The sequence below is a fragment of the Piliocolobus tephrosceles genome, chromosome 10 (assembly GCF_002776525.5).
Source record: "Piliocolobus tephrosceles isolate RC106 chromosome 10, ASM277652v3, whole genome shotgun sequence".
In the NCBI taxonomy this organism is placed as follows: domain Eukaryota; kingdom Metazoa; phylum Chordata; class Mammalia; order Primates; family Cercopithecidae; genus Piliocolobus; species Piliocolobus tephrosceles.
In genome coordinates, this window is record NC_045443.1 from 75,609,304 (window position 1) to 75,636,472 (window position 27,169).

General features: G+C 34.9%; 1 protein-coding gene across 2 annotated transcripts in view; it reads left to right on the forward strand.

Annotated features, from left to right (window-relative positions):
* The window catches only part of NAV3 (neuron navigator 3), a 374,287-nt gene extending 355,504 nt beyond the window's left edge, over positions 1–18,783 (forward strand). Inside the window, exons 35-40 of one of the 2 annotated variants that reach the window (XM_023194757.3) lie at positions 3,501–3,655; positions 4,874–4,945; positions 5,905–6,101; positions 7,038–7,156; positions 11,556–11,759; positions 17,010–18,783. In XM_023194757.3, coding sequence (XP_023050525.2) covers positions 3,501–3,655; positions 4,874–4,945; positions 5,905–6,101; positions 7,038–7,156; positions 11,556–11,759; positions 17,010–17,129 — 867 coding nt within the window. In that variant the 3' untranslated portion in view covers positions 17,130–18,783. The remainder of the gene's footprint in view (positions 1–3,500; positions 3,656–4,873; positions 4,946–5,904; positions 6,102–7,037; positions 7,157–11,555; positions 11,760–17,009) is intronic. The other variant, XM_023195381.3, reaches the window with a different exon arrangement.
* The last annotated feature ends 8,386 nt before the right edge of the window (positions 18,784–27,169 follow it).

The following is a 27,169-nucleotide window of genomic DNA, read 5'->3' on the forward strand; positions in this document are numbered from 1 at the left end:
GTTTGCCTACTTCTACATCCATTGGTTCTTACCTACCATCAGATTCCCAAGGGATCTACTACCCTCTCGAGATGAAAGAAAGCCACATTAGAATTAGAATCTAAAGGCTCCGATTGTCCAAAAATGACCCAGTGACCTGTTAATTATGAAATTTAATTCCTTTGTGTCTCCCCACTCTCTCTCTCTCTTTCTGACATTCATGATGATCATTTTCTCTTTGTTTCCTACTCCCTGGTAAATTCCTTTTCAGTTTTTTTTCCCCTCTCTACTCTTCCTTCTCTTCCCAGTAAATGTAATTGTCTTCTCTATAGTGAACGATTCTGTTCTCTCTCACTTTTATTCTCCTTTGGATGACTCTCATGACTTCAACTTGAGTTGACTTGTGTGGTTGGCTTCAATTAAATACTATCAGCCATGCCCACTATCCCAAATTTATAAGCTTTCTATCATCCTACACATATGTTTCTATTCACCTACTAAATATACAAGTTGAGAATTGGCAATTGCAGCCCCAAACATGTATTATAAGTTTATCCTCTTCCATTCCTTTCCAACACAACCACCCTCCAGATTAACATCCTCGTCTATTTCTTGGATTTCTACAATTATTTTGTAACTGCTTGATACACAATTTCCTTTAAATTTCCCTTCTCTCTTTTTTGGGATATATTCATTCACCTTATGGAACATAGAATATCCTTTCATAATTAAAATCTGACCAAATTAAAATTTTTTTTATTGATTTCCGTACTAGATCAAAAACGTCACACTGTTCCTTGTTCAGTCCCTTAGTATCTCTAGGCTTCAATAATTTCAGTATTCTCTTGGCTGGTCTCGCTTCCTCCTTTCAATATGCTCGGCACATGTTAAATCACAATTGTGACTACTTAGTGAGGTCAGCAGAAGAATGTTTCTTCACTGCCAACAGGAAATGTCCAGTGATCTTACTAATCATTTAAGGTTGCAAAGTTTTCTTTACAATTTCATTACCACCATTTCCTTTCACAAAACACATATTCCTAGCTTTTTTCCTACATGAGTATCATATTTTCTTGTTTCTGACTGATTATTCTTCTGTATTTGGAAAGCTCTTCTCTCATGTTTAAGCATCAAGATATTACCCAATCTTAAAAAATAAGGGAATAATAGCAAATAATACTGCTCCCACAATGCCTTTTCCAGACACTACAAGCAATCTTTACATACTATAAACAAAATCTTTGATCTACACATTTTTGAAGTAATGTATTATTTTGACTGTGAATTATAGTTATATATGTATATGCCTGACCTTCTATTCCAGGAAGGTCATAAGCTTCTTAAATGCTATTTCCATTTCTAATTAATTCTTCCATCTTTCACATTTCTGTTTCCTTGGATAAATAAATTGCTTTCCTCTACTGAAAACAAAGAAGCAAACAAACATATCAATGTTTCACACTTGTTTATATAATAAAATTCAACTTCTGCATTCAAAGTCTTTTTTTCTTTTTTATTGCTACCACCACTAGCATGTACTATATTTTTTTGTAACAACAGAACACTTATTTCCCAAAACACACCATATACTTACACTTTTCAGGTTTCACTTTTTATTCTTTAGACTTCAATCTTCCCCCCCCCACCTTTTAACCACTGTACCCTGTTTTTCTGTGAGCCTGAAGTCTGGATTAAGTCTACCTATAATGTGTTGTGCATTTCACTTAACACACTGTATTGTGAATGACTTGCTGACCTGCTTCTCTGCTTATCAACTCTAAGTTTCTGAAAGACAGAAATTGTGTTTTATCTCTAAATCCTTGGTGCCAGCAGGATGCTTCGGTTAGAATTAATCTTTTTCCCACCTATAGGCCACATGCCTCCGTTATCCTCTCTCATGGAATGTTTTACCTTGCATTTTGTAAATTATCATTTACCTGTGTGCCTACCACCCACTCAGGCTCCAGTGTTACCTCCTCCCAGAAAACCATTCTTGACACCCAGCAGCTAGGCTAACTCTCTTCCCTTGACTTCTCATATCTCCTAATATATTTATGATATTATATTGAAATCATTTGTCATATTTAAATTCAAGACCCTAATGTGACAACTCTTAGAGCTTACGGGGAAAACAGCCTGATTACCCTTTGTAGTCCCCATGTCCAGAAAAGTACTTGATGCAGTTCATAATAAATGTTAAACCAACTTACAGTCCATTGATAGCAGGAATCAGACTTCACTATTTCTGTATACCCAGGGCTTGGTCTAAGGCTATGAATGCAGCAGATAGACAGTGAATATTTTATAAACAAATGAATGACTTAATGTAGCTAAATTAGTGACATATAAATTTTATTTTTTCTTTTAAAGTAAATAGAATTCTCCAGAATATTCAACCGTTTTAAACATATTTTTCTGCATTCTGTGTCTTAGGCAAGATTTATTTTATGTGACTAGCTCAATAGAAAACCAATAGTACTTTATTTCTTTAATACATTTTTATATTTGAACATAAATAAAACTTACTGAATGCCTCAAAATCCTGGCCTGTGTTTTATCTCCTACTTTTATTTCAGCAGTGGTGTTACAGACAGAGAGAGGTTGCATCTAGAGTGAGCAATTCACATATTTACCTGGCTGCCAGAAACCAGAATCATGGAATTGTTTTATAACCCTGAGCACGATTTGCAAATTGGAAATGTCATTGTAAATATGCAAATATTATGGAAATGTTCTTACTGATTAGGATAATTTTAAGAAACCTAATTATGTTCCTGGCCTACCCATCTGTGAGAGCAGTCAATCAGCAAACTGGTTATCATATTTAGATTAAAAGCTATTAGACAGGAATAATACCTGTAAAAGAACCAAGAAACTCAAGAGATGCTAAATGCTAATGTTATATTTCACCAGGTGAAATATAACTAATTTTGTCTTTGTTTAAAATTACAGCAATTGCATGCAGATTATAAATAAATAATAAGCATACTTTTATCAAGGTCCTATGGCTGTATTTTTAGATATACCCCATCTACATGAATTAGAATTAACATATTAAAAATATTAGTGGAACCTCAGAAGTGCCATTTTGAATTTAATTCATACTTGAAATATTAAGGTTGCTAAAATTTACTTTTATCGTTGAATACCAAAACTCAGAATAAAATCTCAGTATGTATGGTTTATCATAAGAGTTCATATCCAGAACTCATTTTGGCTTTTCTTTCAGGGAGAAAACCACTGAGAAATATGCCTTCTTGTTTATACTTTTATATTTGCTGCAAGTGTTTGGTACTAGATCTTCTATTGCTTTCCTTTTTCTCTCTTTTATTTAAAAAATTATTCAGTCAGCAATATAGGGTTTTTGATTTGTAGAAAAATATTTTACATCAGTTGAATAATCTATGACTTTAATGAAAGAAACTGAATAGAGGACAAAGTATGCTATTTCTAAAATATTAACTGCTTATCATTAGTATAAATTTATCATTGATGTATCTGTTTTCTTCATTTTTTGAAAGGAATTGCAACAATATCTAGCTAACCTGGCTGAACAGTGCAGTGCTGATAATAATGGAGTGGAGCTCCCAGTTGTAATAATTCTCGATAATCTTCATCATGTGGGCTCTCTGAGTGATATCTTCAATGGTTTTCTCAATTGTAAATACAACAAATGGTATGCTTACCAAATATTTTGAATAATGAAAAGAAAATAATTATCATCAAATGTGCTTTCTTGTGCCTGTATGCATTTTGTTTTTTAATTTTTTAAATTTCTTTAATATTTAATTTTTATTATTTAAATTGACAGATAAAACTGTGCATATTGATTGTGTAAACCATGATGTTCTGAAGTAGATGTGCACTGTAGAATGATTAACTCCAGCTAATTAACATATGAACTACCCGAGTAGCTATTATTTTTAGACTTACAATGGCTGCCATTAATTTGAGAAACCCTCTTTAATAATATACCATAGTTTTAAAGACTCCATATGCATTCCTTAGAATATCTGTGTATTCATTCAACAACCATATCCCAGGCACTTTTATGAAAACAGTACTTCCTTGATGATGTTAGCTTCTGCAGACATGATGAACATTTGGGAAACCACCATCAATGATGGAATAGTTTTAGTCATGGAAATTAAAAACTAAAGGGAGCCTTTAGAGCTCTGGTTTCATTCTCAGTTCATATCAAAGTTTAAATTCAACCTTTCTATAGAGATAAACTTAATACATTCAGATATAGCTCCCTCTATTAATGAGTATGATTTTAACTATTTACAATAAAAGGAAAGGTTAAAGTAAGGTATTAAAAAATCTTAAAACCCACTAAAGATTCATTGTGGCATGGCCTCTAAAGAAAGGACATATAAGAATATCAACATAAAATAATTAGTTTTAATAGTGGCAAATATTCCAATTATCTCTGCTAGAGATTTTTTTGAAGTTACAAACAGATCAGCATAAAATAAGGATTGAAAGAATACAAATTTTCTCACAGTATTAATAATCTTTAACATACCTGAAATATTAAAATAGTACAAATTAATGAACTTTATCATAAGCATTATAAGATGTTAGAGTGGGTCAAAACCCCTATGATTATACTAACTAAACTCTTTACTCAAATAATGTAAATTACAAATATACTCAGGCTCAGAGAGAAAATGCCTTGCCTTGATGACAGAGCTGGAATTAGAACCTCAAGTGTTAATATCTAATCCAGTAATCTTTATCATTTTCCATTACAGAATTACCCTTTAAAAGACAAATATTGAAATGGAATAATCCATAATCCATATCTATCCTAGTAGTTTTCTAAGATAATTTTAACGAATTAATCACTTTTACCTCCAGTAAATTAAAATTTGCTTTTTTTTTTTTCTAGTCCATACATTATTGGAACCATGAATCAGGGAGTTTCTTCATCACCAAATCTAGAGCTGCATCACAATTTCAGGTAAAGTTAAGTGGAAGGTTTTTTTTTGTTTTGTTTTTTGGTGGGTGTGTATGTGTGTAGGCAGGGGAGGGGGTTGGCATCGTTTCTTTCTGTTTGTTTTTCGGGGTTGTTTTTCCATTTGTACTTTTACAAATCTTGCCAGAGATGACCTGTTGTGTGAAAATAATTCTCACTTCTGACACTCTTTCTCAAGCGAACATTTCATGATCTTCAACCTGTAATCAGATGTGTTTCTTTAAACAAAACAAAACAAAACAAAAGGAAAGAAAAAAGAAAAGTAAATGTTTTTTCTGTTCACTATGTCCCTGGTTAAAGTAGAGCATATTCCTTCTAAGTGTGAGAAATGTGAAGAGTTGCTATTTCAGGATTTGTGATTCTCCTACAGAAGAGTGTTCAGCATGTAGACTCCCCCTCACTTCTGACGCACATGAGCTTCTTTTTAGCTCAAAAAGTAGAGTTAGCTACATTATAGCTCTCATGCTAGTACCTTTGATCATTAAAATGTAGCCACCAATTGAAATGGGAACATTATTACTTTCTATTGGAAAGTAATAATGAATAAATAAATAATAATGATAAAGAATCACTGTGAATGTAAAATTTAATTTATATAAAAAATTCTGGGCCGGGCGCGGTGGCTCAAGCCTGTAATCCCAGCACTCTGGGAGGCCGAGACGGGTGGATCACGAGGTCAGGAGATCGAGACCATCCTGGCTAACAGGGTGAAACCCCGTCTCTACTAAAAAATACAAAAAACTAGCCGGGTGAGGTGGCGGGCGCCTGTAGTCCCAGCTACTCAGGAGGCTGAGGCAGGAGACTGGCGTGAACCCGGGAGGCAGAGCTTGCAGTGAGCTGAGATCTGGCCACTGCACTCCAGCGTGGGCGACAAAGCCAAACCCCCTCCACAAAAAAAAAAAAAAAAAAAAAAAAAAAAATTCTGATTTTTTTTCTTTTTGTAGGTGGGTATTATGTGCAAATCATACAGAACCAGTGAAAGGCTTTTTAGGCAGATATCTACGAAGAAAACTCATAGAGATAGAAATTGAAAGGAACATTCGTAATAATGACCTAGTCAAAATTATAGATTGGATTCCTAAGACGTGGCATCATCTCAACAGTTTTTTGGAAACACACAGTTCTTCTGACGTTACCATTGGTGAGTTCCAAAATTATAATATGTCATTTTCCAGGAACTAACAGTACTTGGTAAAGATGGCCAGATTGGATGGTAGAAAATAACAAGCAAAGCTAATGTTTTTTCAAGCTTCCAAAGATTTATTTTTTTCCCTTCTGAAAGTTTACTTTCTTCTTCTTTATATCTCCAATTAAATCCACTTTGTCTGACAGTTATGTTTTACTAAAATATTACCGAGATCAAATAAGTTCACTATGGACAAATATCTAAAAATCAGATAACCACTGGAAATGAAGAGTATCAACTTAGGATACGTTTTATGCTAAAAAACAAATCTGGCTAAATAGCTCATGTCAAATAAAGTTGTGAGGAAAGATTTTAGTTAGAGATAATTTAGATGCTTTGTAGATAATTTAGGTGTTTTGTGTTTTTCATGAAGACACAACTGAGTTATTTCTCTTTTAGTTTGCATAAAGATATTTACATTTGGATTCCTCCTTTAATTGCAGGTACAGAAGTCTCTTTCACATTGTTATGCATCATAAAAATGTACTCACTGTAAACACAGTTTAGATTAGGAAGAAGAATTCTACATAGGGACCAGAACACTCATGCCAGTTCCCAGTTCTGCAAATAATGACATGTTTTATATTTGGCAATTCATTTCAGCATAGCTTTGTTGCTTGTAAAATGAAACAGGATAACTGGATTATGACTTTTATGACTTCTCCTAACTCTAATATATTGTGTCCTAGATTAATATTTATTGTAAAAAGATAGAAGAGGCTAGGATATTGGGTCTTCAGTAAACATGCTTTAATAACAGTCAAGCTGTCCAATAATATAATTTTCTAGGAATTTTGCAAGAAATACATTATATTCCAAAATGGTGTCTAGATATGTCTTTAGATTATTAAATATAACTCTTAAAATATTTTGTTATTTGTTTCTTCTCAGGTCCCCGACTTTTCCTTCCTTGCCCCATGGATGTAGAAGGTTCTAGAGTGTGGTTCATGGATCTATGGAACTATTCTTTAGTACCTTACATTCTGGAGGCAGTGAGAGAGGGGCTTCAGGTATAGTACTCAATTTTCATTACTATTTTTATAAAAAAGCAAAAAAAATATTTTAAAGGCAAAAGAAAATCTGGGTATTTATGCAGAAAACTAAAGGCATGAACTATATAAATAGAGCAATAAAGTTTTCAAGAGCAAATAGTTTGTAATATTTTGCCTGTTCTGAGAACACATTTGTAAGAGAAAGAAAAGGCACAGTTATTACAACAACTACACATTTAAGTCCAAATGGTTGTCATGGATGTTTACAGATTATTTTTATTAGATAGCTAATTAATTGCACAGTTCTACATCTTATGACACAGCCATGTTTACATGAGCCTTGACCAATTATACTCTTATCACATAATTTCCTTTATCTTTTCCTTCCTTGCTTGCTTCCTTCTTTCCTTCCTTCCTTCCTTCTTTCCTCCCTCCCTCCTTCTCCCCCTCCTCCATCTCTCTCTCTCTCTCTCTTTCTCTCTCTCTCTCTCTCTCTCTCTCTGTCTCTTCTTTTTTTTTTTGAGACAGGGTCTCACTCTGTCACTCAGGTCAGTGTGCAGTGGTACAACCATGCCTGACTGCAGTCTCAAACTTTTAGGCTCAAGTGATGAGGCTTTCCAAGTAGATGAGAGTATAGGCAGACACTACCACTCTCAGTTATTTTTATTGTTATTATTATTATTTTAGAGACATGGTCTCACCAGGTTGCTCAGGCTGGAATTGTTTTTTCTGTTTATTCACATAATTTTTAACAAGTAGCTTTTGCTTGTAAGTTTCCTGTTTTTAGTATAGTTCATTGTTGGAAGCCCTTTAATATCACTTGCAGGGTCCTTTACTATTTTGGAGGGAGTACTCTAAATTCTAAGAGAGTCAGTTGGTCTTTTGATCTATGACATATTGGTTTCACAGATTCTTTGCTCTTCCTCTCATGTGCATTATATCTTGAGGCCCTGCAACCAAGGCCCTTCTGTTTTTTCCTAACTAAAAAATGAAAATGTATCACTAAAAGAAATCCCTATTTCTCCAACAAAATACATGTCATTTTCCCATAAGTACTGCTATTTCCTTAAGTTTCATTTGAAATTGTAGAATTATAAAACTCTTTAAAATTTATGTAACATAATCACCCAATTTATTGAGGAAGAATCTCATCTCCTTTTCAATAACTCAGCCAAGACATCTCTATTTCTGGTTTTTACAACTACTACTAGAATTAAGATATAGTTTATGTTTTCCACATTCTGTCATCTATAATATTGTGTTGTCTTTATTTTACTATCTAAAAAATTGTCCATCTATTTTCCCTCTTTTACTCCCTTTTACTATCATGTTCTCTTCATCTAGTAGAATGGCATGGCAGTATTCGGAACTAAAATGATAGTTCTAGTGAACATGATGAATTTTATGAGGATACTCTGAAGCCTCAGAGACAAAGCTAAGATCCTAAATAATGCTATTGATTGGTTCTACTCTAGATTTAAATAATCAAATTTAACACTTTTAAGGGTATGAGCCAATCTATCCCAAGCAAGTGCCTCCAACAAAATAAAAGCTTATACAAATGTTTTTATTTTTCAAGTATAACGTATTGTGTTTCAGAATTCTTCTACAACTATTCTACTACCTAGGATGTAAGTTGACTCTTTCGATGTTGATTATTTGTACAAAAAAAAATCATTTTATGAAAATTTTAGAACTCATAATTTTAAAGTTAATATTTAGATACATTATTTGTTCTCTAGCTATGGTTTTGGTTTTAATAAACCATTATCTAAGCATTTATAAATAAATTCCTCCTCATTTAATATTTGCTTACTAACAGATAGAAAGCAAAGGAATCTTTGTAAAAATCCTGAAATATCTAAAATGCTTAGCATCCTTAGATCTTATTTCAAAAGGTGCATGGGTTCTTTTTTTCATATTTAAATAAATATTATTTGTAGAACATTATTTGGAAAATTGTAATTCTATAAAGTTTCCATTTGGGCAAAAATATAATCACTGAGGGATTAGTTTCTCAAACTAAAACTGAGAGATATTTCAAAATTATTTTTGAAGAGGGATAAAAATGTCTCATTTATTTCTAAGGTTCAGGATATTTAGTAGTAGGTTAGTGTGAAAGATGAATCAACCGTGATTTAGGGCTTATTGAGGGAGGGGAATCCAGCACATGGGAAGGGAAAAATTGGAAAATCTTTTGGTGGGTAGACAGTTTTCATTGCTATTGAAGACTGTGCTGGGCCAGAAAAGTCTATCAGCTGAAAATATTTCTAGGGGAGCAAGAAGCAAAGGAATCATATCTGTCATGATCCATTCCCATGGATCTACTGGCAACAAAGAATCTTGGATTGGAGAGAGAAGTGGAGAAACAAAGCCTGGTAGCAAAAATGACACTCAAAGTTTAGAGTAATAAAACAGTCTCTTCAGATGAAGGCTGATTTTTTTGGTGAAAAATCTTATGGGGAATGCACTCTGCCAGATGTTCTAGTTGGGAAAGATGTTGGTGATACAGTGGATTTTGATTTTTATTCTGGTGATTCTTTCTTAAAAAGCTATCAATTCATCTCATTCTGAATATTTAGATTTCTCTTTATTCAATTCTTTTTCTACAATATGTATTTCACTCGGAAATACAGTGTTTGGCCCATTTAGCTTTTCACTGGTCTCTTCCAATTTTGCTGTCCTGGCTGGTTCTTTGAAAACCTAGAATTAGTTGATTCTAGACTTACATTAAAACAAACAAATAAACATAATTAAGCTTTCCAAGAATTATACACGTTTTTCTTCAATTGGTTTAAGTTGTGTAGCATGCTATACATTACATCTATAAAGTAAGTTTATAACTGAGAGGAAATTTTTGCTCTCAAACAAGATAACTATTAAAAAAAAGAAAGAAAGAAAAAGTGTCCGGGCACGGTGGCTCCCACCTGTAGTCCCAGTACTTTGGGAGGCCGAGGCAGGCGAATCATGAGGTCAGGAAACCGAGACCATCCTGGCTAACACGGTGAAACCCCGTCTCTACTAAAAAATACAAAAAATTAGCTGGGCATGGTGTGGGCACCTGTAATTACAGCTACTCAGGAGGCTGAGGCAGGAGAATGGCATGAACCTGGGAGGCGGAGCTTGTAGTGAGCCAAGATCGCACCACTGCACTCCAGCCTGGGCAACAGAAAAAGACTCCATCTCAAAAAAAAAAAAAAAAAAAAAAAAAAAAAGGTAATGATTGTTACCTCTGTTATCATCTCCTAAGGAAATGCACAGTTATCAGTACCTAGACTCCCTTTTATTTTGGGTGAGTCCAACTTCTCCAGAAGAAACTCAAAAGAAAACTCCAAGGCGGTCCATGAAGTTTTTATGGTGTTAATGTCCACCATTTTCCCTTTTGTCTTTAATGAACCAAAACAAACTATACAAAACAACCATCTAACAACAAACCAAAGTATGTCATCTGAGACCAAATATGCACCTGCTAACCAGGATTGTCCAGCAAGTCAAATGGGGAGGGAAAGTAATTTAAGAAACAGGTGTCCCTATGTTACTGCCCCCTTCTCTTAATTTTCACTTTTTTTCTGTGACCTTGTAATATTATACTTTTTTTTTTTTAACAATGTCTAATTTCTTCTCTTCAGGGTGCCCTTTCTAGTTTGGATTCAGCTTTGCTTCCAGCTTAAAAATGTTTAACATCCCTTGGATTTATCTAATTCTTCTATTCCACTGCCAGTACTTTACCCAGGCTATATCAGCTCTTCCTTATTGGGCAAATTGCACAATAAAGGTTCTTGCAAAGCTGATAACTCAGTTTCCTATTTTTTTATCCTCTTGTACTAGTAGCCTGAAACACAAACATCTAAAAAGAGTTTTTACAGAAAGCAATGGGATTAAAGAGCAAGTTGATCATAGGAAAATTGTTATCAGAGAAGGTATTCTTACTCTGAAAGAAAGTTTGAGTAGAGTGAATTAGGCAGAGAAAAATAAGTTCCTTTTCTTTTATTTCCATCTTTCCAAGGTACACTTTAGTAGACACCTCTACTTAACGTCAAGCATATTTTTTTAAATCTTCCATAATTGAAGCTTTTATTTTTCAACCTTTAGTTTTCTCTTGGTTTGTCAAATTACTAGTAAAAGTAAATGTGGGCAGTCATTTGATGTTTATTTATAATAAACCTCCTGTATATTCTTTCCCAAAAGCTGACATCTATTCCAAATATTCAGCTTTATTTTGTCTAGCCTTCAAGTTTAAAATGAGCTGTGTAGACAGTTACATGTTTTAAATCTAGAAAATTGTATGCAAGTACTTAATTCTCTTGAAAGTCCCTTAAGAACTCAATATGTCAAAAAATCACATCCAACTAGTAGTCCCCTTTTTTACTGAATAGAAATGTGTTTTATATACGCTAAACACATGGTCAACTTTTAGATGTATGGGAAACGCACACCATGGGAAGATCCTTCAAAGTGGGTGCTTGACACATATCCATGGAGCTCAGCATCTCTGCCTCAGGAGAGCCCAGCCTTACTTCAGCTGCGACCAGAAGACGTTGGGTATGAAGGCTGCACATCCACTAAGGAAGCCACAACCTCAAAGCACATTCCTCAGACTGACACAGAAGGAGATCCCCTGGTAAGAATCAGATGTTCGCTTTTTCCTGTGTAATCTTGACTGCAGTGTATACTCATTAATACTTAGTCATTTCTAGCAAAGACATTTGTTATCCTAGGCAATATTTGGAACAGTTTTAACCCTATTATCTTTGGTCTGCTTTCCATGGATGAAAATCTTAAAGTGAAAACCAAACTTGTATGCTTAAAAAAGAAACAAGAAACATTATAACCAGAATGAACTCCTAGACTATAATTTTTCTCTTATTATCCATTAAATTGTGTATATAATTTTTTAATTTAATATATATTTATTTAAATATAATTTTCTATATTATGACTCAACTCAATAGGCATTTAAGAGAAAATTCAATTTTGTTCTTATAGAGAAACAAAAAACTATGGTATAATGTACTTATGGAGAACTAAAAAATATTTTGCTATATCAACTAACCTGACTAATTTTATAGAATGGGTCTTCTGTTGCCTACTGTAGCGAAGGATAAACTAACTTGGAAGTCAAATGGAAGTTATGTTTTATTTACTTTTTAAAATAGTGGAATAATTGAAGTAAAAGTCTGTAAAACTCCAAAGTATGAATATTCTAAAAATATTAAGTATGTAGTATTAGGAAAAAATGCTTTTTTATGTATCTATTTTTTATTTTTACAGATTACTTTCAATATATTGGTATCAAACATGAAGTGTTCTCACCATTCTATGACTAAAGAGCGTATTGGACTTTTACAACTAATACAGAGAGAAAAGATACTGAAATAAAATTCATTATGTTTCTTAACTCAAACAAGCACAAAACATAAATAATCAAAAATCATAACCTATGACTATACTTGACGACATAAAATTCCTTGATATTTTAGGGAATACTCTTACACCAACAACCCTGACACACACACGTCATCATCATCACTCAGCTGAACATTTTGGGAGTTTCTTGTGGAAAATCTGATAAACTTTCAAGATCCTCTCCCAGCAAAATGCATACACACTGAAAATGTGGCATTAATTTTAAGAGTTTCATAAAATCACTGAAGTATATACATAGACCTACTTAGATTCCAGGAATTTCCTGCTGATTTCTGATCTAGGTGATATAGTCCTTAAGAGCCCAGACTTATATTTTTATTACATGGTACCTGACCTTTTAGATGATTCATAGTTAGGAATTAACAGTGGTGATGAAATTGGTTTGGATCCAGCATAATTGTGAACATACACTAAATCGTTGCTGAATGAATGATTAATAGAGTAAACATAAGCTTTAGAATATGAGTATGGATTATTTAATCTGAATTCCTCAAAAAAATTCCAGTCCTACCTCTGCAGTTTTTATATAACATGTCTGTTTTATAAGGAGAGGTGTTTATAAGATTTGTTCTCAGTTTTAGTCTGTAGAGTATGAAGCCCTTAAGAAATGCCCTCAACTTTCCCGGTTCTCATAGTCCAGATCAGCTCACCCCATAAAGCACTTTTTTTTTTTCCTGTTTCTGAATGCACTTGTCTTCCAGTACAGGAAACAAATTCAGGGTTTCCCATTCTGGCATGAGAATTGGGGTTAAAAAAATTCCTGCTTCCTAACCTGCTGCTCTATTAAACATCTTAAGAAACAGGGAATTATGAGGTCTTACATGCTAAATGATAAAAGACATCATCTAAAACTAAATATTTGGCATGCTTTCTCTGGTTTTAAAAAATAAATATTTCTATCATCTATTTTTCTTGCTTGCTTCCTTGCCTTTTTTTTTTTTTTTTTTTTTTTTTTTTTTTTTTTTTTTTTTGACACGGAGTTTCATTCTTATTGCCCAGGCTGGAGGACAATGACACGATCTCGGCGCACTGCAACCTCCGCCTCCCGGGTTCAAGCAATTCTCCTGCCTCAGCCTCCAGAGTAGCTGGGATTATAGGCGTGCACTACCATGCCTGACTGATTTTGTATTTTTAATAGAGACGGGGTTTCTCTATGTCTCTATGTTGGTCAGGCTGGTGACAATCTATCTGTTTTTATTTCTATATATTTCTGTAATTACTAGCATGAAGCCAAAATGTATTTTCAGTCCATTCTAAATCAGAAATCCTAGAAAACATCCACTATTTAGTTTCAGAAATCCCCATAGCAATGAGTATGGCGAAGAAACAGAAGAAGAGAGGAGAGAGACTTTTTGAATCTGAACAAGGATGCAAGTTTTTGGTATATCTCATATTATTTTAAAAATACAATGTGTATTCACCATTAACAACAAAGTGAATGTTAGTAAGTATTTAATGCTAAGACCTTGTGATCAGGAGATAACTACAGTATCATTTCTGATCTCAAGAAGCTTAAAATCCGGTAGCGAAGAGACACTGCTAACTATATAAACTGCAGTAACATAATAGAGGCACATATTAGGTAAAATTGTGAGTTCATAGAGGAAGCAGTTAGAATAAAGCTTTACAGAGGAGATGCTTGAGCTGGATCTTGAATGATTAATAGGAGTTCACCATATGGTTGGAGGAAAACAACCAAAATTAAAGAAATAGAATGTGAAACATTAGATGACAGTATAATAGAAATGATGAGTTTAGGGAACTACACACTTGTTGGCAGTAGGAATTAAAACTATGGAAGTATACAATTGCTAGATCATGCTAAGCCTTGTTTATCATTGCAGGAAGTTAAAACTTTATCACAGAGACAGTGGAAAACCATCAAAGGTGTCGAGCCATGATTTACCTAGTTAGATCTGCAGTTTCTAAAGATCACTTTAGTAACAGAGTAGAGAGAGGGCAGATTGAAGGAGATAGGATGGAATCTGGAAGCTCAGCAGATTTGTAAGTAACAGTGATGATAAGGACTTGATCAAGGTGTTAGAAATGATAAACACTAAATTTATGACTATAGATGTCCATTTAGTGTTGCTATAACAGACTATTCGAGGCTGGGCAATTTGTAAAGAAAAGAGATTCATTTGGCTCATTGCTCTGGTGGCTGGAAAGTCTAGGATTGGGCAGCTGCATCTGGTGAGGGCCTCATGCTGCATGAACTGATGGTGGGAAGTGGAAGAGCAGTGAGCGTGTGCAGAGAGGCCACATGCTGAGAGAAGAAACCAGACTCTTTAATAACCTGCTCTCTCACAGGAACTAATCCATTCCCTCCAGAGTGAGAACACACTGACCCCTAACCAGAATGCCATTAATCTGTTCATGAGGAATCCGTCCCCGTGATTCAACACCTCCCACTAGGACTCACATCCCAACACTGCCACCATGGGGATAAAATTTCCACAAGAGTTTTGGAAGGGGCATATCACATGCAAACCATTGCAGTGAGTGTGGGGAAGAAGAGAGGAAAAATATTAATACTTTTTGGAGAATTGTGATGTATCATGATAATGACTAAATCTTACATAATCTTCTCTTGTAATCTCCCTTGATTTGAATGCACAAAATAATACTAGGCAAAGGCAAAGTAAATCTCACTGTATACATTTATTATGAATCTGAGATGTGGAATGTATTATAACAGAACATATTTACTATACGGCACCATTTTAAAAAATTAAGACTTTAATGACAATACTATTACACAATGAAACTTTTACAACATCCAGCATTCAAGTGATTTCAAACTTTTATGCCTAAGATACAATTGTATCTTTTAAAAAAGATATCATTTATCATTTCTACTCTTACTAAATTACTAGGGTGCTCAAAACTCAGTTTTATTTTACAGATTAGTTTCACCCAAATGCTTGAACATACAGGCAGCTGCTAATGAGTGACAGATTGATAAAATAAATGAGAGAAGGAATATAAATGGACATGAAGGTAGGAAGGTGGGAGTGTGGGTGAGAGAGAGAGACGAGAGTAGGAGAGAAACTATGCTGAAGGAGACATTTGACTTTTTGGCTTACTGGGTTTAAAAAGTCATCACCAACTACTTTTATTTCATAACCTTATATAGCTTATTTAATAAATTAAGAGAGTTAGATTGAAAATTATGTTAAAACATATTGTCCTGAGGACTATTAAAATGACTTCAAATTATGCTATAACTGTAATCTCTTTGTCAGAAAGATATTATTGTTGAAATTGGTGATTACCAGTTTATCATTTATTTCACAAGCATTTATCAAGCACACATTTTATACTGAGCACACAAGCATTAACGTGTAACCAAGGAATCATTTTTTAGATTTCTCCTATTTCTGTAAGTTGGAAAAAAAAAAAAAAAAAACCTTTTGATTATAGAATAATAAAATTAGTATGCATTAGGTAATATAAAAATTGTTACAATTTATCAAAACCCTTGATAAGAAAACAAGTCCATTACCGTCATAAAGACATGTGCCAATTTTTCTGTGATCTAAAATCATTGAACCATTTATTCACAATTTGCCTTTAAACAGTCTTTTTTCAAAAAAAAAAAAAAAAAGTCCATCTCTAACAGTGGAGCTCCAGATCTATCAAAATTCAAGCAAGGTGACTGCTCTTTATTTTATAATACATGGAAATGCTAGCTGCCTTTCTCCCCAGGTGCTTTCATGCATATGTCCCTTTTACTAGAACAAACATCACCATTCTTCTATAAGGCTGGGAAACTTGAGACAGCTGCTATTGTTCCAGATGATGGTTTTTGTTTTCGGTGATATATCAATCATATTTTAGCCAGAAATTCAACAACACAAACTTGACAGTAATTCTTTCCTTCTCCCTCTTCAAACACTCATGGTCTGCTTCATTCAGTCACCTCCTCCCGAGGTCAGCTCCTAAACAGCAGATGGTGTGCTTGTGTGCAGCAGCTGGCTTCATTCCTCTCCATCCCCTCCTTCTCTCAAGGGATGGTGCGTGTGTGCCTCTGTGTGCGTCTGTGTGTGTATGAACATTCACGACTTTCAGTTGCCATTCAATGCTTTCTGCTTCTCCCAGCCAAAAAACTGGGAAGCTTGGCGTACTTTCCAGCAACGAACCCAGATGTCCAGCTGTGATACAGTTTCCTTTCCAGTCTCCCTGCTGGAGCAGTATTCATTCACAACCCCAAATAAAAGAGTTATCTAGAGGCCCTATTTTGTCCTTATGGTTTGGTGTTGTAGTCATGTTTGGGAGAAACAGCGTAGGAGCCAGGGGCAATGAGTAAAAATCTAAAATTATTTTCCAGTGTCACTTGGATGACATAAGACAGCTCTTCGGTGTGGCTCAGGGCCTTGCTTTTTATGGGCTGGCTTACTCAGTGCATCATTGCCTACATCGATGTCTTTTTTTCTTTCTTCAGATGAATATGCTAATGAAACTCCAAGAAGCAGCCAATTACTCGAGCACACAAAGCTGCGACAGCGAAAGCACCAGCCACCATGAAGACATTTTGGATTCATCTCTTGAATCTACCCTCTAGAGGGTGAAAAAAGTTAGGGGAAAAGACTCTGCTTTTAAAAAAATGTTTCAAAAGAAAGGTATTTTCACTAAACCACTGCCAGTATAAAAGCACCCTGTCAAGGGCCCTGACCCAGAGTTGTGGTCTCCAAGGAGGCAGCAGAACTAAGTCTGAACCGCCAAGATGCTAAATTGCAATGGAAGCTTAACTTTAGTTTATTTCTAAGCATTTTTTATATCTGTGGAGTAATAGAAGGCTCCATTACTCAACTGGAAAGGACCCTAATGACAGGGCAACTGAATAGATTGCACATGGGATAGCCAAACTGGACTTTCTTTGTTTCCTCTTTAAAAGTTTACAATGCAGACCATTTTTTGTCCCTTCCTTTTGTTTCCTCTGAGGGGCTGTTCTCCCCAGGCAGGGTCCATCTTTCTGATCCGTCCAACCTCCTTTGTGCCACACGGTGCTGGTCACAGGGCTTCAGTAGTGTTTGTGTTGTGCGCTCACCCCATTCCAGAACAAATCCAAGAGGCCAGTCCTCCATAAGCACAAATGGAATTGTGCAACCACCAGAAAAACACTACTGTGGCAAACTGGAGAAGTGCCAATTTAATTCTAACTGCCACGTTCTCATGATGTGCTCCACCAACTTTTTAGTAGAGTCACTGGTTTTATAAGGTTGTTTTTACCACAGTGGTCTTTTTAAACCACCTTCCCACTCCCTTAACAAGAGTTTTATACCAATTATTAGTCAACACTGATAAAAGGCTTTTTTTAGGGCTTTATTAGTTTGAGCCTTTTCAGTGAAAGAAGGAAAATTTCCTATGGTGCTGTCTCACTGCCTTAAAACAGATTTCTACGACAGTTTAACAGTTGGTTTAAATCCTAAACCATTAGTAATTTCCACTGTCTTTTCATTTACAACCAAGCAACACCACTTAACACAGTAGCCTCATCTCTATATATCGTTCTCTCTTTTTTTTTTTTTTTTTTTTTGAAGAAATGGATAGGAGAAAGATCAGTATTTTTAGCCTTGTGAATAGATCGCTTTGCCTATCCTCCAAAATATTAAAATAACCCAGAAATGCTCTTTGACCGTCACTTAAAACCTAAGACATGTGGCGAAATTCCATCCAGTTCTAAGTGAAAGAGTCTCAGAAGGCAGGAGATTTTGAACTATTATCCAGCAGGGCTGGAAGCACTAGATGCAGCATGAGCACAACTATTCGGCTTTCCTTCCCTATTGTTCTTGTTTTTTTTAATTAGTTCTGACGCATGTTGTTTTGATTGCTATTGTTGTACATGAGAAATTCAGCATTAAAGAACACTGAAGCGGTAAGGTCACTGTGGAAGAGGAAGCGTTTATACTGTAAAAGAAGGTTAGATTTGCACAGTCTACTGGGTAGGTATTGTAAATAATAATTTTTAAAACTTGCACAAATCGAAACAAACACAAACAAAATTGTATTTTATCCTGTTGGTGTTAAGAGGTGTTTCACTTGCTGAGATTTCCTGTACATTGCAAGCAAATACAGAATGCAAACCCTCAAAGCTGTATTATCTGGTGTGTTTGTCCTGTATTTACAGTTGTTATGACTATGCAGGAGCTATCAGTGCTAGAGTGAGCATGCTTCAAAACTGTACATGAAGCCAATATATTTTTGGATAAGTAAAACTGTCTGAAAGTACATCTGTCATGGCAGGCTTTAAAGAGAGTGCATGAAAACTGATCAGTCATTGGAGAAGTTACCACCACACACAAAGGACAGGTTTTAAGTTTATGAAACCCAAGGGCTAGGCCACGGTATAGACTTCTTCTATGAGTGTGTGAAAATGTGTTACTTTTAGGATGTGTAATTGGTGCTACTCTCTGTGACCACCAATGGGTCAGTTGCTGTAGAACAACACCACCACCACAAAACGTCTGTGCAGTTTTCAGAATGTCACAAAGTCAATAGGTCCTTACACGGTGCTATTGCCCTAAGGGAAATCCGAACTGAATTTATGCACATAGAATTGTCACCCTGACTTTGAAGCCTCAAACATGGATCAAATCTGTTGTGAAACATCAATATATGTAGCTGGATGAGTGACTAGTTGCCCTTGTATAATATGTGATCTAAGAAAATTGCTAATCTTTCCCTGCCATTTTGAGAAACACAGTCCAAACATGAGCATAAACAGAATTTCCTGCAATACATCCCAGTAGGTCCACCTAGTTTACAACTTAAACTAGTTTGTGAAACATTTGTCTGTATACATTTTATATTTTGTACATTTTGATGTAACATATCATGTAAATAGGCAGAAACAGTGAAATAAATCATCTGAAAAGTTTTGTAGTCTTTGTAAAGCCCCAACAATAAGTACTTGGTGTCAATGGACTTAACGGGATGATGTATTTTCTATTGGTTTATTGTTCCTCTAGCTTGTAAACCAGCTTGCATATATTTTTTTGCAAATGTGCACCCTGTATCTGTCTAAATTATTACTTTGCCATTAAAGTGGAATTATTTATTGACAACATGGTGTGGTTTCTACGTATGGAAAAAAATGAATAATTTTGCATCAAGAAGTGTCAAGCTTTAAAATGTTGCTTGCACTATTAATATGCCATCAATGGGACTATATGCAAATTTCCATTGCATAAACATAAAAAGGGCTTCAGCTTTCAAGTAAAGAAAGGTAATCGGTTTATCTTTTTTGATGATAGTTATTCAGTGAATATTTTAGAAAACTCTGAATAGTTTTCCTAAATACCCAGTGATAAAATAACAATATAAAATAAAATGTTGAGATTCACTGAGTTAAATTAACTCAATAAATGTTTCTTTGTTTTTATTCCATTAAATTCTCTTTTGAACTTTTAGCTCTAAAGATTATTTTAAAGCAGACTAATTATTTGGGTGGTAGTTTATTTATTTTAATAGAGAAGATTATAAAAAGAAAAAACCCGTTTTAAAATTGTAATTTCTTTTTAAGTATCTTGGAAATCTCTTTAACTTCAGTAATTGGAATGTATATTTGTGATAGTATAAGTAGGATTTTAATTCTAAAAGCAGGAAAACTTCTGAATTAGAATAGTTATAGAGCAAAAAAGAAAGGTGTTAGTTAAAATAGACCAATCATCCATAATGGATTATAATCAGTGCATTTGTTCCTTCACTCACTTGGGAGATAAGGAAATTTCCACAATTCATCTTACTCAGACAAACACTGAATTTAGCCAAAACTTCAATACAGTTCTGCTAAATGCAATTTCAGGCTGCCTAAGTATAAATCCCAACATTGTCATTCTTTGTGTGACCTTGGCCAATTTACTCAAACTCTGTGTGCCTCATTTTCCTCACCCATAAAGTGATGATAATAATAGTATCCACCTCTCACAGATTACTCTGAAAATCAAATAGGTTATTACATGCAAATTCCTTGAATGGTGCCTAGCCCTCCATAAATTGTAACTGCTTTAACAACAATTAAGTAACAAAATAACAATAAATATTTATTATTTTATTTTTGAACATTCTTGAGAATAAGGTGTAAATAAATATATTTTAAGGTTTTGAAAGAATATACATTTTAACATAATTTCCTGATTTATAAAATGGGCATAGAAATAGTACTTATTTATAGGGCTATGGAGAGGATTGAGTTTAGATCTGTAATCAGAATAATAGCTGTCACTCAAGAAACTTTTACAAATGTTAGCTCCTATATTAACACTGCTGTTAAAATAAATGAATAATATCAGTAACAATATTCTCAGGATTCAATATACTCATCCATAAAATGAGATTATTATAGTATCTACTCATAAGATTGTTTTGAATAATGAATATTTTAAAATATGTAAAATAGAAAAGATTATGTCCTGGCTTAAATGTTATATAAGTGTTATGTAAAATACTCAGAAAAGATTCTGTCCTGGCTTAAATGTTACATAAGTGTTAGCTGTTATTATACCTAATATGTGCCAGGCAATTTTCTTAGGAACCAGAGCCATTGAGACACAGGCTATGGTCCTAAAGGATTTAACAATTGAATAAAATTGGCTGGGTGCGGTGGCTCATGCCTGTAATCCCAACACTTTGGGAGGCCGAGGTGGGTGGATCACGAGGTCAGGAGTTCAAGACTAGCCTGGCCAACATGGTGAAACCCCATCTGTATTAAAAATAACAAAAATTAGCCGGGCATGGTGGCGCATGCCTGTAATCCCAGCTACTTGGGAGGCTGATGCAGGAGAATTGCTTGAACCTAGGAGGCAGAGGGGTTGCAGTGAGCCGAGACCATGCCACTGCACTCCAACCTGGCAATGGAGAGAGACTCTGTCTCAAAGAAAAAAAAAAAAAAAGGTAAAATTGAGTCTTTGTTCCCCCTACTTCTTCCTTTGATGAATATCTAAGTTCTCTACTATGAAGTTAACTGTAAAAAGCCCAGTGAATAGTCCACTGAATAGTTGTACAGGATATATTTTCAGATGCTGATAGAATCAATGATACCCGTGAATTTTGTTTACATTTGGATAAATTCAAGTACTATATTTCAAGCTTTGGATTTTCACATTAAAAAAAGAAAAATTATTTTTATAAACAATAGGCCACCTTAAAAATGTCTAGTTCTATGTCTTTGATCAGTGATGTTTAAAAGCAAGCTTCCGGCTGGGTGCGGTGGCTCACATCTGTAATCTCAGTACTTTGGGAAACTGAGGCAGGTGGATCATGAGGTCAGGAGTTCGAGACCATCCTGATCAACATGGTGAAACCCTATCTCTACTAAAAGTACAAAAATTACCAATTAGCCAGGCGTGGTGGCATGCACCTGTAATCCCAGCTATTCGGGAGGCTGAGGCAGGAGAATCACTTGAACCTGGGAGGTGGAGCTTGCAGTCAGCTGAGCTCATGCCACTGCACTCCAGCCTAGGTGACAGACAAGACTCCGTCTCAAACAAAAAAAAGTTTCAATTATGTTTTTATTCTGTTTTCTGTTTTTGGGATGGACACCAATTCATAGGTAAAATATTGCATTAATGAATTCACTATTATTTTTAATTCAGTGAATATGATTTGGATAAGTAATCATTAAGAGGATCTCTTTTCTACATAAAGTATACATTATCTCTCAATTACCCAGGAACTCATCAATAAGAAAACATAGTTATAGAAATTAAACAGAGCACATTCTAAACTAGAATCTTATTTAGGGAAAAAATGAAAGTCCTCAAGTTCTTATTTTTTCCATGAAATTGTAAAACAAAAAAAATTACTAATATTAAATAAACCTTTCTCCATCATTTACATTTTTAACGCTTGTCCTTAATATTCCAGAATGGTATGGTAGAGTTGAAGTTGATAACAGAGTAAATATATTTCCAATATATTAGGCTATATTAACTATAATATTGAAATTAATTCATCTGATTCTTTTTATTTTTTATTTTTATTTTTAGTTTATGAGACACAGCCTCACTCTGTAACCCAGGCTGGAGTGCAGTGTCATGATCACTGCTCATTGTATCCTCGACCTCCGAGTCTCAAGCAATCCTCCCACCTCAGCCCCTCTAAGTAGCTGGGACTACAGGCACATGCCACCACAGCTGGCTAATTTTAAAAAATATTATTTTTAGAGACAAGGTCTTACTATGTTGCCCAGGCTGGTCTCGAACTCCTGGGCTCAACAGATGCTCCCACCTTGGCTCCCTAAAGGTACTAGGATTACAGGCATGAGCCATTGCACCTGGCCTGGTTTTTACTTTTTTTAATGTGGCTACTACTGACAATTTAAAAATTAAATATGTTGATCATATTTGTGGCTTGCTTGATATTTCTATTGACGGTGATATAGAAAGACTGATGTTTACAAAATATAAATGTGATCATCTCTCTCATCTCTTTTGTATTTTGCTTTTAAAAATAAGACTCAAATACCAAAGGACAACAATTCCGTCCTTAAACTGAATCTTGCTTATCCCTGGGCTTCCTTTATCACCATGTCCACCACCCCCATTTTGATACATTAGCCTAATTGTAGAACCTAGAAGTAATTGTTGAAACAATAACAACAATAACTTTATAACTTTCCAGACAGTGTAGCTATGATCATATGTCAAAGTTTTGTTATAATCTTGTAGCATGGTAAAAAGTCTCTAGGAGGCCAATTTGAAAGTTTCTCTTAAAATAGAGACATCTATGGAAAAGGGAAATTAGACAAAATAGAAAGGAAAATTTAAACATCCACAAACCCTTGACTTCCAGGTAGGTGAGTGTGTGACTAGTTCCTTGTGACAAATATCATCTCATAATTAAACAATTATTTAAGATGGCCAAATGTTTTATCACAATTCACATTTTTTCAGTGAAGGAGATTACAAACTACATCAAGAGATAAATAATGTTTTGTTCCAGACCAGGTTTGGTACAATATTTCTTTTACAGTAATTTCCTTTCTCTTACCCCAAGACCTTTGTGCAGTCTCAAATGTCATTTCCTTGGACAAACCTTTCTGATCCCTCAGACGAGGTCAAAAATCTATGTTAATTGTTTTTCCAGAAAAAAAAATTATATGTGTGTGTGTATACATATGTGTGTGTGTACATTTATATCTATATTATATCTATATGAATTTATATCTATATACACATATATATACAAGGAATTATATTCCAGATATGTAGATATATGTTCCAGATATATAGATATATTTAATTATTAATATGTATAATTATCCCATATAATATTGTGGAATAAAAGTATTTCTGAACATGGAGACAGCAACTGAACTTTAGCATATGTTAAGAAATGCATTCAGTTTGAGAAGAACGACTTTTACAGGTGTGGAGCTTCCTGGGAAGCCAGATTAGTAATTCGAATGCTGATTGGTGACCAGGGAGGAAGCAGATAACTTGAGGACTAGTATTATTTAAAGCACTGCCTCATGCTTGGGATTTTTTTTTCCCCCTTTAGATACAATGAGCTCCATACTTTCTATTAAGTTTTCTTTTTCTTTCAGCTTTTCAAGTTGTTTTTTAAAGGTGCCTTAATTATATATGGTGCAATTTAAATATGTGGGGTTTTCTGGGGGAACAAAGAAAATACACCAAGCAGTAGAAATGTAATGCTAGAGCCTAGAGGACAGGTGGAGGCTGGAAAAATCAAAATAGGAATCTTTGGCACAGAAATGAGAAGTGAGGATGTGAATTTCACCTTGGGATGATCCCCCACAAGAAAGACCTTGACCAAGTAAAAACTGAGAATAGAACTTGAAGAATATGGTGAAAATCTTCATAGTTCTTTTAGCCTTTATTTTTCAATTTGCCTAATATATTTGTGCACATTTAACATAGCATTTATAAAGGAATATAATATAAGGGGAAAACCACTGAATTAAAAGTCAGAAAAATCTGTATCCTAGTTAAGTTCTGTGATTTCTCCCAGAAAAATCACCTGATCCACTATTTGTGTTCTTGTAGATTTTATACCCTAAGATGATGACAGATATTAAAATTCACTCAATGTCACTGGAGTGGTTCTATACATTGTTTGTGATACAAGTAATGTGTATCTATCAGATATTCCGGGAGAGAGTAAAAACTCTAGGTATCTGATAATAACCCAACCAAAAACACTTGAGTACAGTTGTGTTCAGTCTAGTTTGATGTAACTAGATATGCTGTGCAGAGGCAGCTGAGTATATAAGCGGGTTTTGCAGGGTGATGTTCAAGGTGTAGAAGCTGGATCAATCTCCCTTATAGACTCTTTGACTGTAGTAGAGTGACCATTCTGCCTAACGTTAGCAACTATTTGAGGAGGCAGGGATCCCTACTTCCCAGGCAAAAATCTTTCCTGGTAAGCTGCTTACATTCCTGGTTCAGCCCTTCCTCAGGTTGCTGCAGAATGTAGGCCTAGGGATTCTCTTCAACCTTTTACTGGTGGGGCTACGGACTCAGTGATGAAGCAATGCTACATAGAAGCCAGGTTTTGGTGGCACTTCTGAGGGTGAAAGCCAGCACTATGAAGAGCTAGAGTCTGGTGCATGAAGGTTACAGATAAAGTCTTCAATTTGGCTACCACATAAAAGCTAGAGAAGAGTCTTTTCTAATATTAGTGGTTTCTCACAAGGGAAACTCATCTGAACTATACCCCAATCGTGAGGCTTTATGATTTTAGACTAGAGCAGCTCTTTCAGTAGAAATATGAGTGCTACATATGCAACTCATTTTATTTTTTAAAGCCGGGGTCTCACTCTGTTGTGCAGGCTGGAGTGCGTGGTTCAGTCAGAGTTCACTATAATCTCGAACTCCTGGGCTCAAGCAAGCCTCTTGCTGAGTAGGAGTACCTGAGTCTAAAGGCATGCATCAGCATGCGTGGCTGAAATGCAATTTTAAATTTTCCAGTAGCCACATTGATAAAAGTAAAAAGAAGGATGTAAAATTAATTATAATAATATTTGTGTTACTTAAATATATTAAAAAATTAGCATTTTAACATAAAATCAAGCTAAAATACTTTTAAATAAGATCCTTTAAATATTTTACATACTGCTTTCTTTTTTTGTGCTAAAACTTCAAAATGTAGCATGTATTTTACACTTATACCTAATGTGGATTCGTATGCTAAATTTTTATCAGAACAATTTGATCTGTATTTGGAATTGAAAATATTTACAGTTGATAGATTGGCATGCTTCAGTTGTTCCAAATACACTTAAAATAAATTATTAGTTTTAAATGTAAACTTAGGTAATTACTATGAAATAAGGCTGAAGATTGTATTCCTAAATTGATATACTCATCAAATGCTAATTATCCACATATGCCCAGTGATTGCTGCTAAATAGCATAGCTCTAGCCACACTTGGTAAGCAGCTTTCTTGATCCTTGTAGAGCATCTTCCCAGCTGGAAGTGCTAACCTGAGGCTTTGAGTTGGAACTTTTTCAACTTACCAAATACAGACACATTTCCCTTCATACGCAGTGCTGGCTTCCAGTAGTTCATTGTAACGATTGCAGGGATTCTGTTACACTTCTTTATTCTCAAGCTTTGGTAAAGATCACCTTGGTATGTCTTTTGTAATATTTTCGCTTAACTTCAATTATTAGGTAAAAAACACATGGACTGAATAATAAATATGTCCACCCCTTCTCCAGAAAAGCTCAAAATTTTATGTAGGTAATCTTCTTGCTCTGTAATCCCAGGATGAAAGTTTCCTACTGTCTTAGTCTACTTGGGTTGCTGGAACAAAATAACATAAACTGTGGGGGTTATAAACAACAGAAATGCATGTCTCCCAGTTTTGGAGGCTGGGAAGTCCATGACCAAGGTTCTGGCAGATTTAGTGTCTGCTGAGGGCCCGTTTCCTCATGGAGAGCTGTCTTCTAGCTGTACTCTCACATGAGTGAAGGGATAAGAGCACTCTCTGAGATCTCTCTTGTAAAGGTACCCATCCCATCCATTAGGACTCTGCCCTCAACACCTGATCACCTGCCAAAGGCCCCACCTATTAAAACCATCATAGTGTGGGGTTAGGATTTCAACACATAAATTTTGTGGGGACCCAAAACGTTGGTCCATAGCACCTACCCATTCTACATTTGGATTACAAAGACCCTTCTCAAATGTTCTTTGGTATAATAGAAAATGATTCTCTTCTCTAGATATAAAAAATGAAAGGAACAGTATAAAGCACAACTACCCAAAGAAATTTGAAATACAATAATGACTCCCAGAACAAGATCAGATCACCACGGCAGACTTACTAAATATGAAGAGACAATGTTTCAAAAAGCAGAATAAGAGAGAAAAATCTACAGATACACTCAAAATGGACATGCAGACTGAATATGACAATTATAAGAGACAGATTAAAGGAGTACTTTTCCTCATCCGGATAAGATATCACACAGGGCTATCGGCTGCCTTTGTCCCCATCCCCTGTTCACCAAACAACATTCTAATTGCTAACATGATTTCTTAAGAACCCCCAAAACCTGTAAAGATGCTTCTAAAATGTAGTGCTTTTTCTTATATATTAAAATTATTTCCTTATATATTAAAATTTAGGGGCTA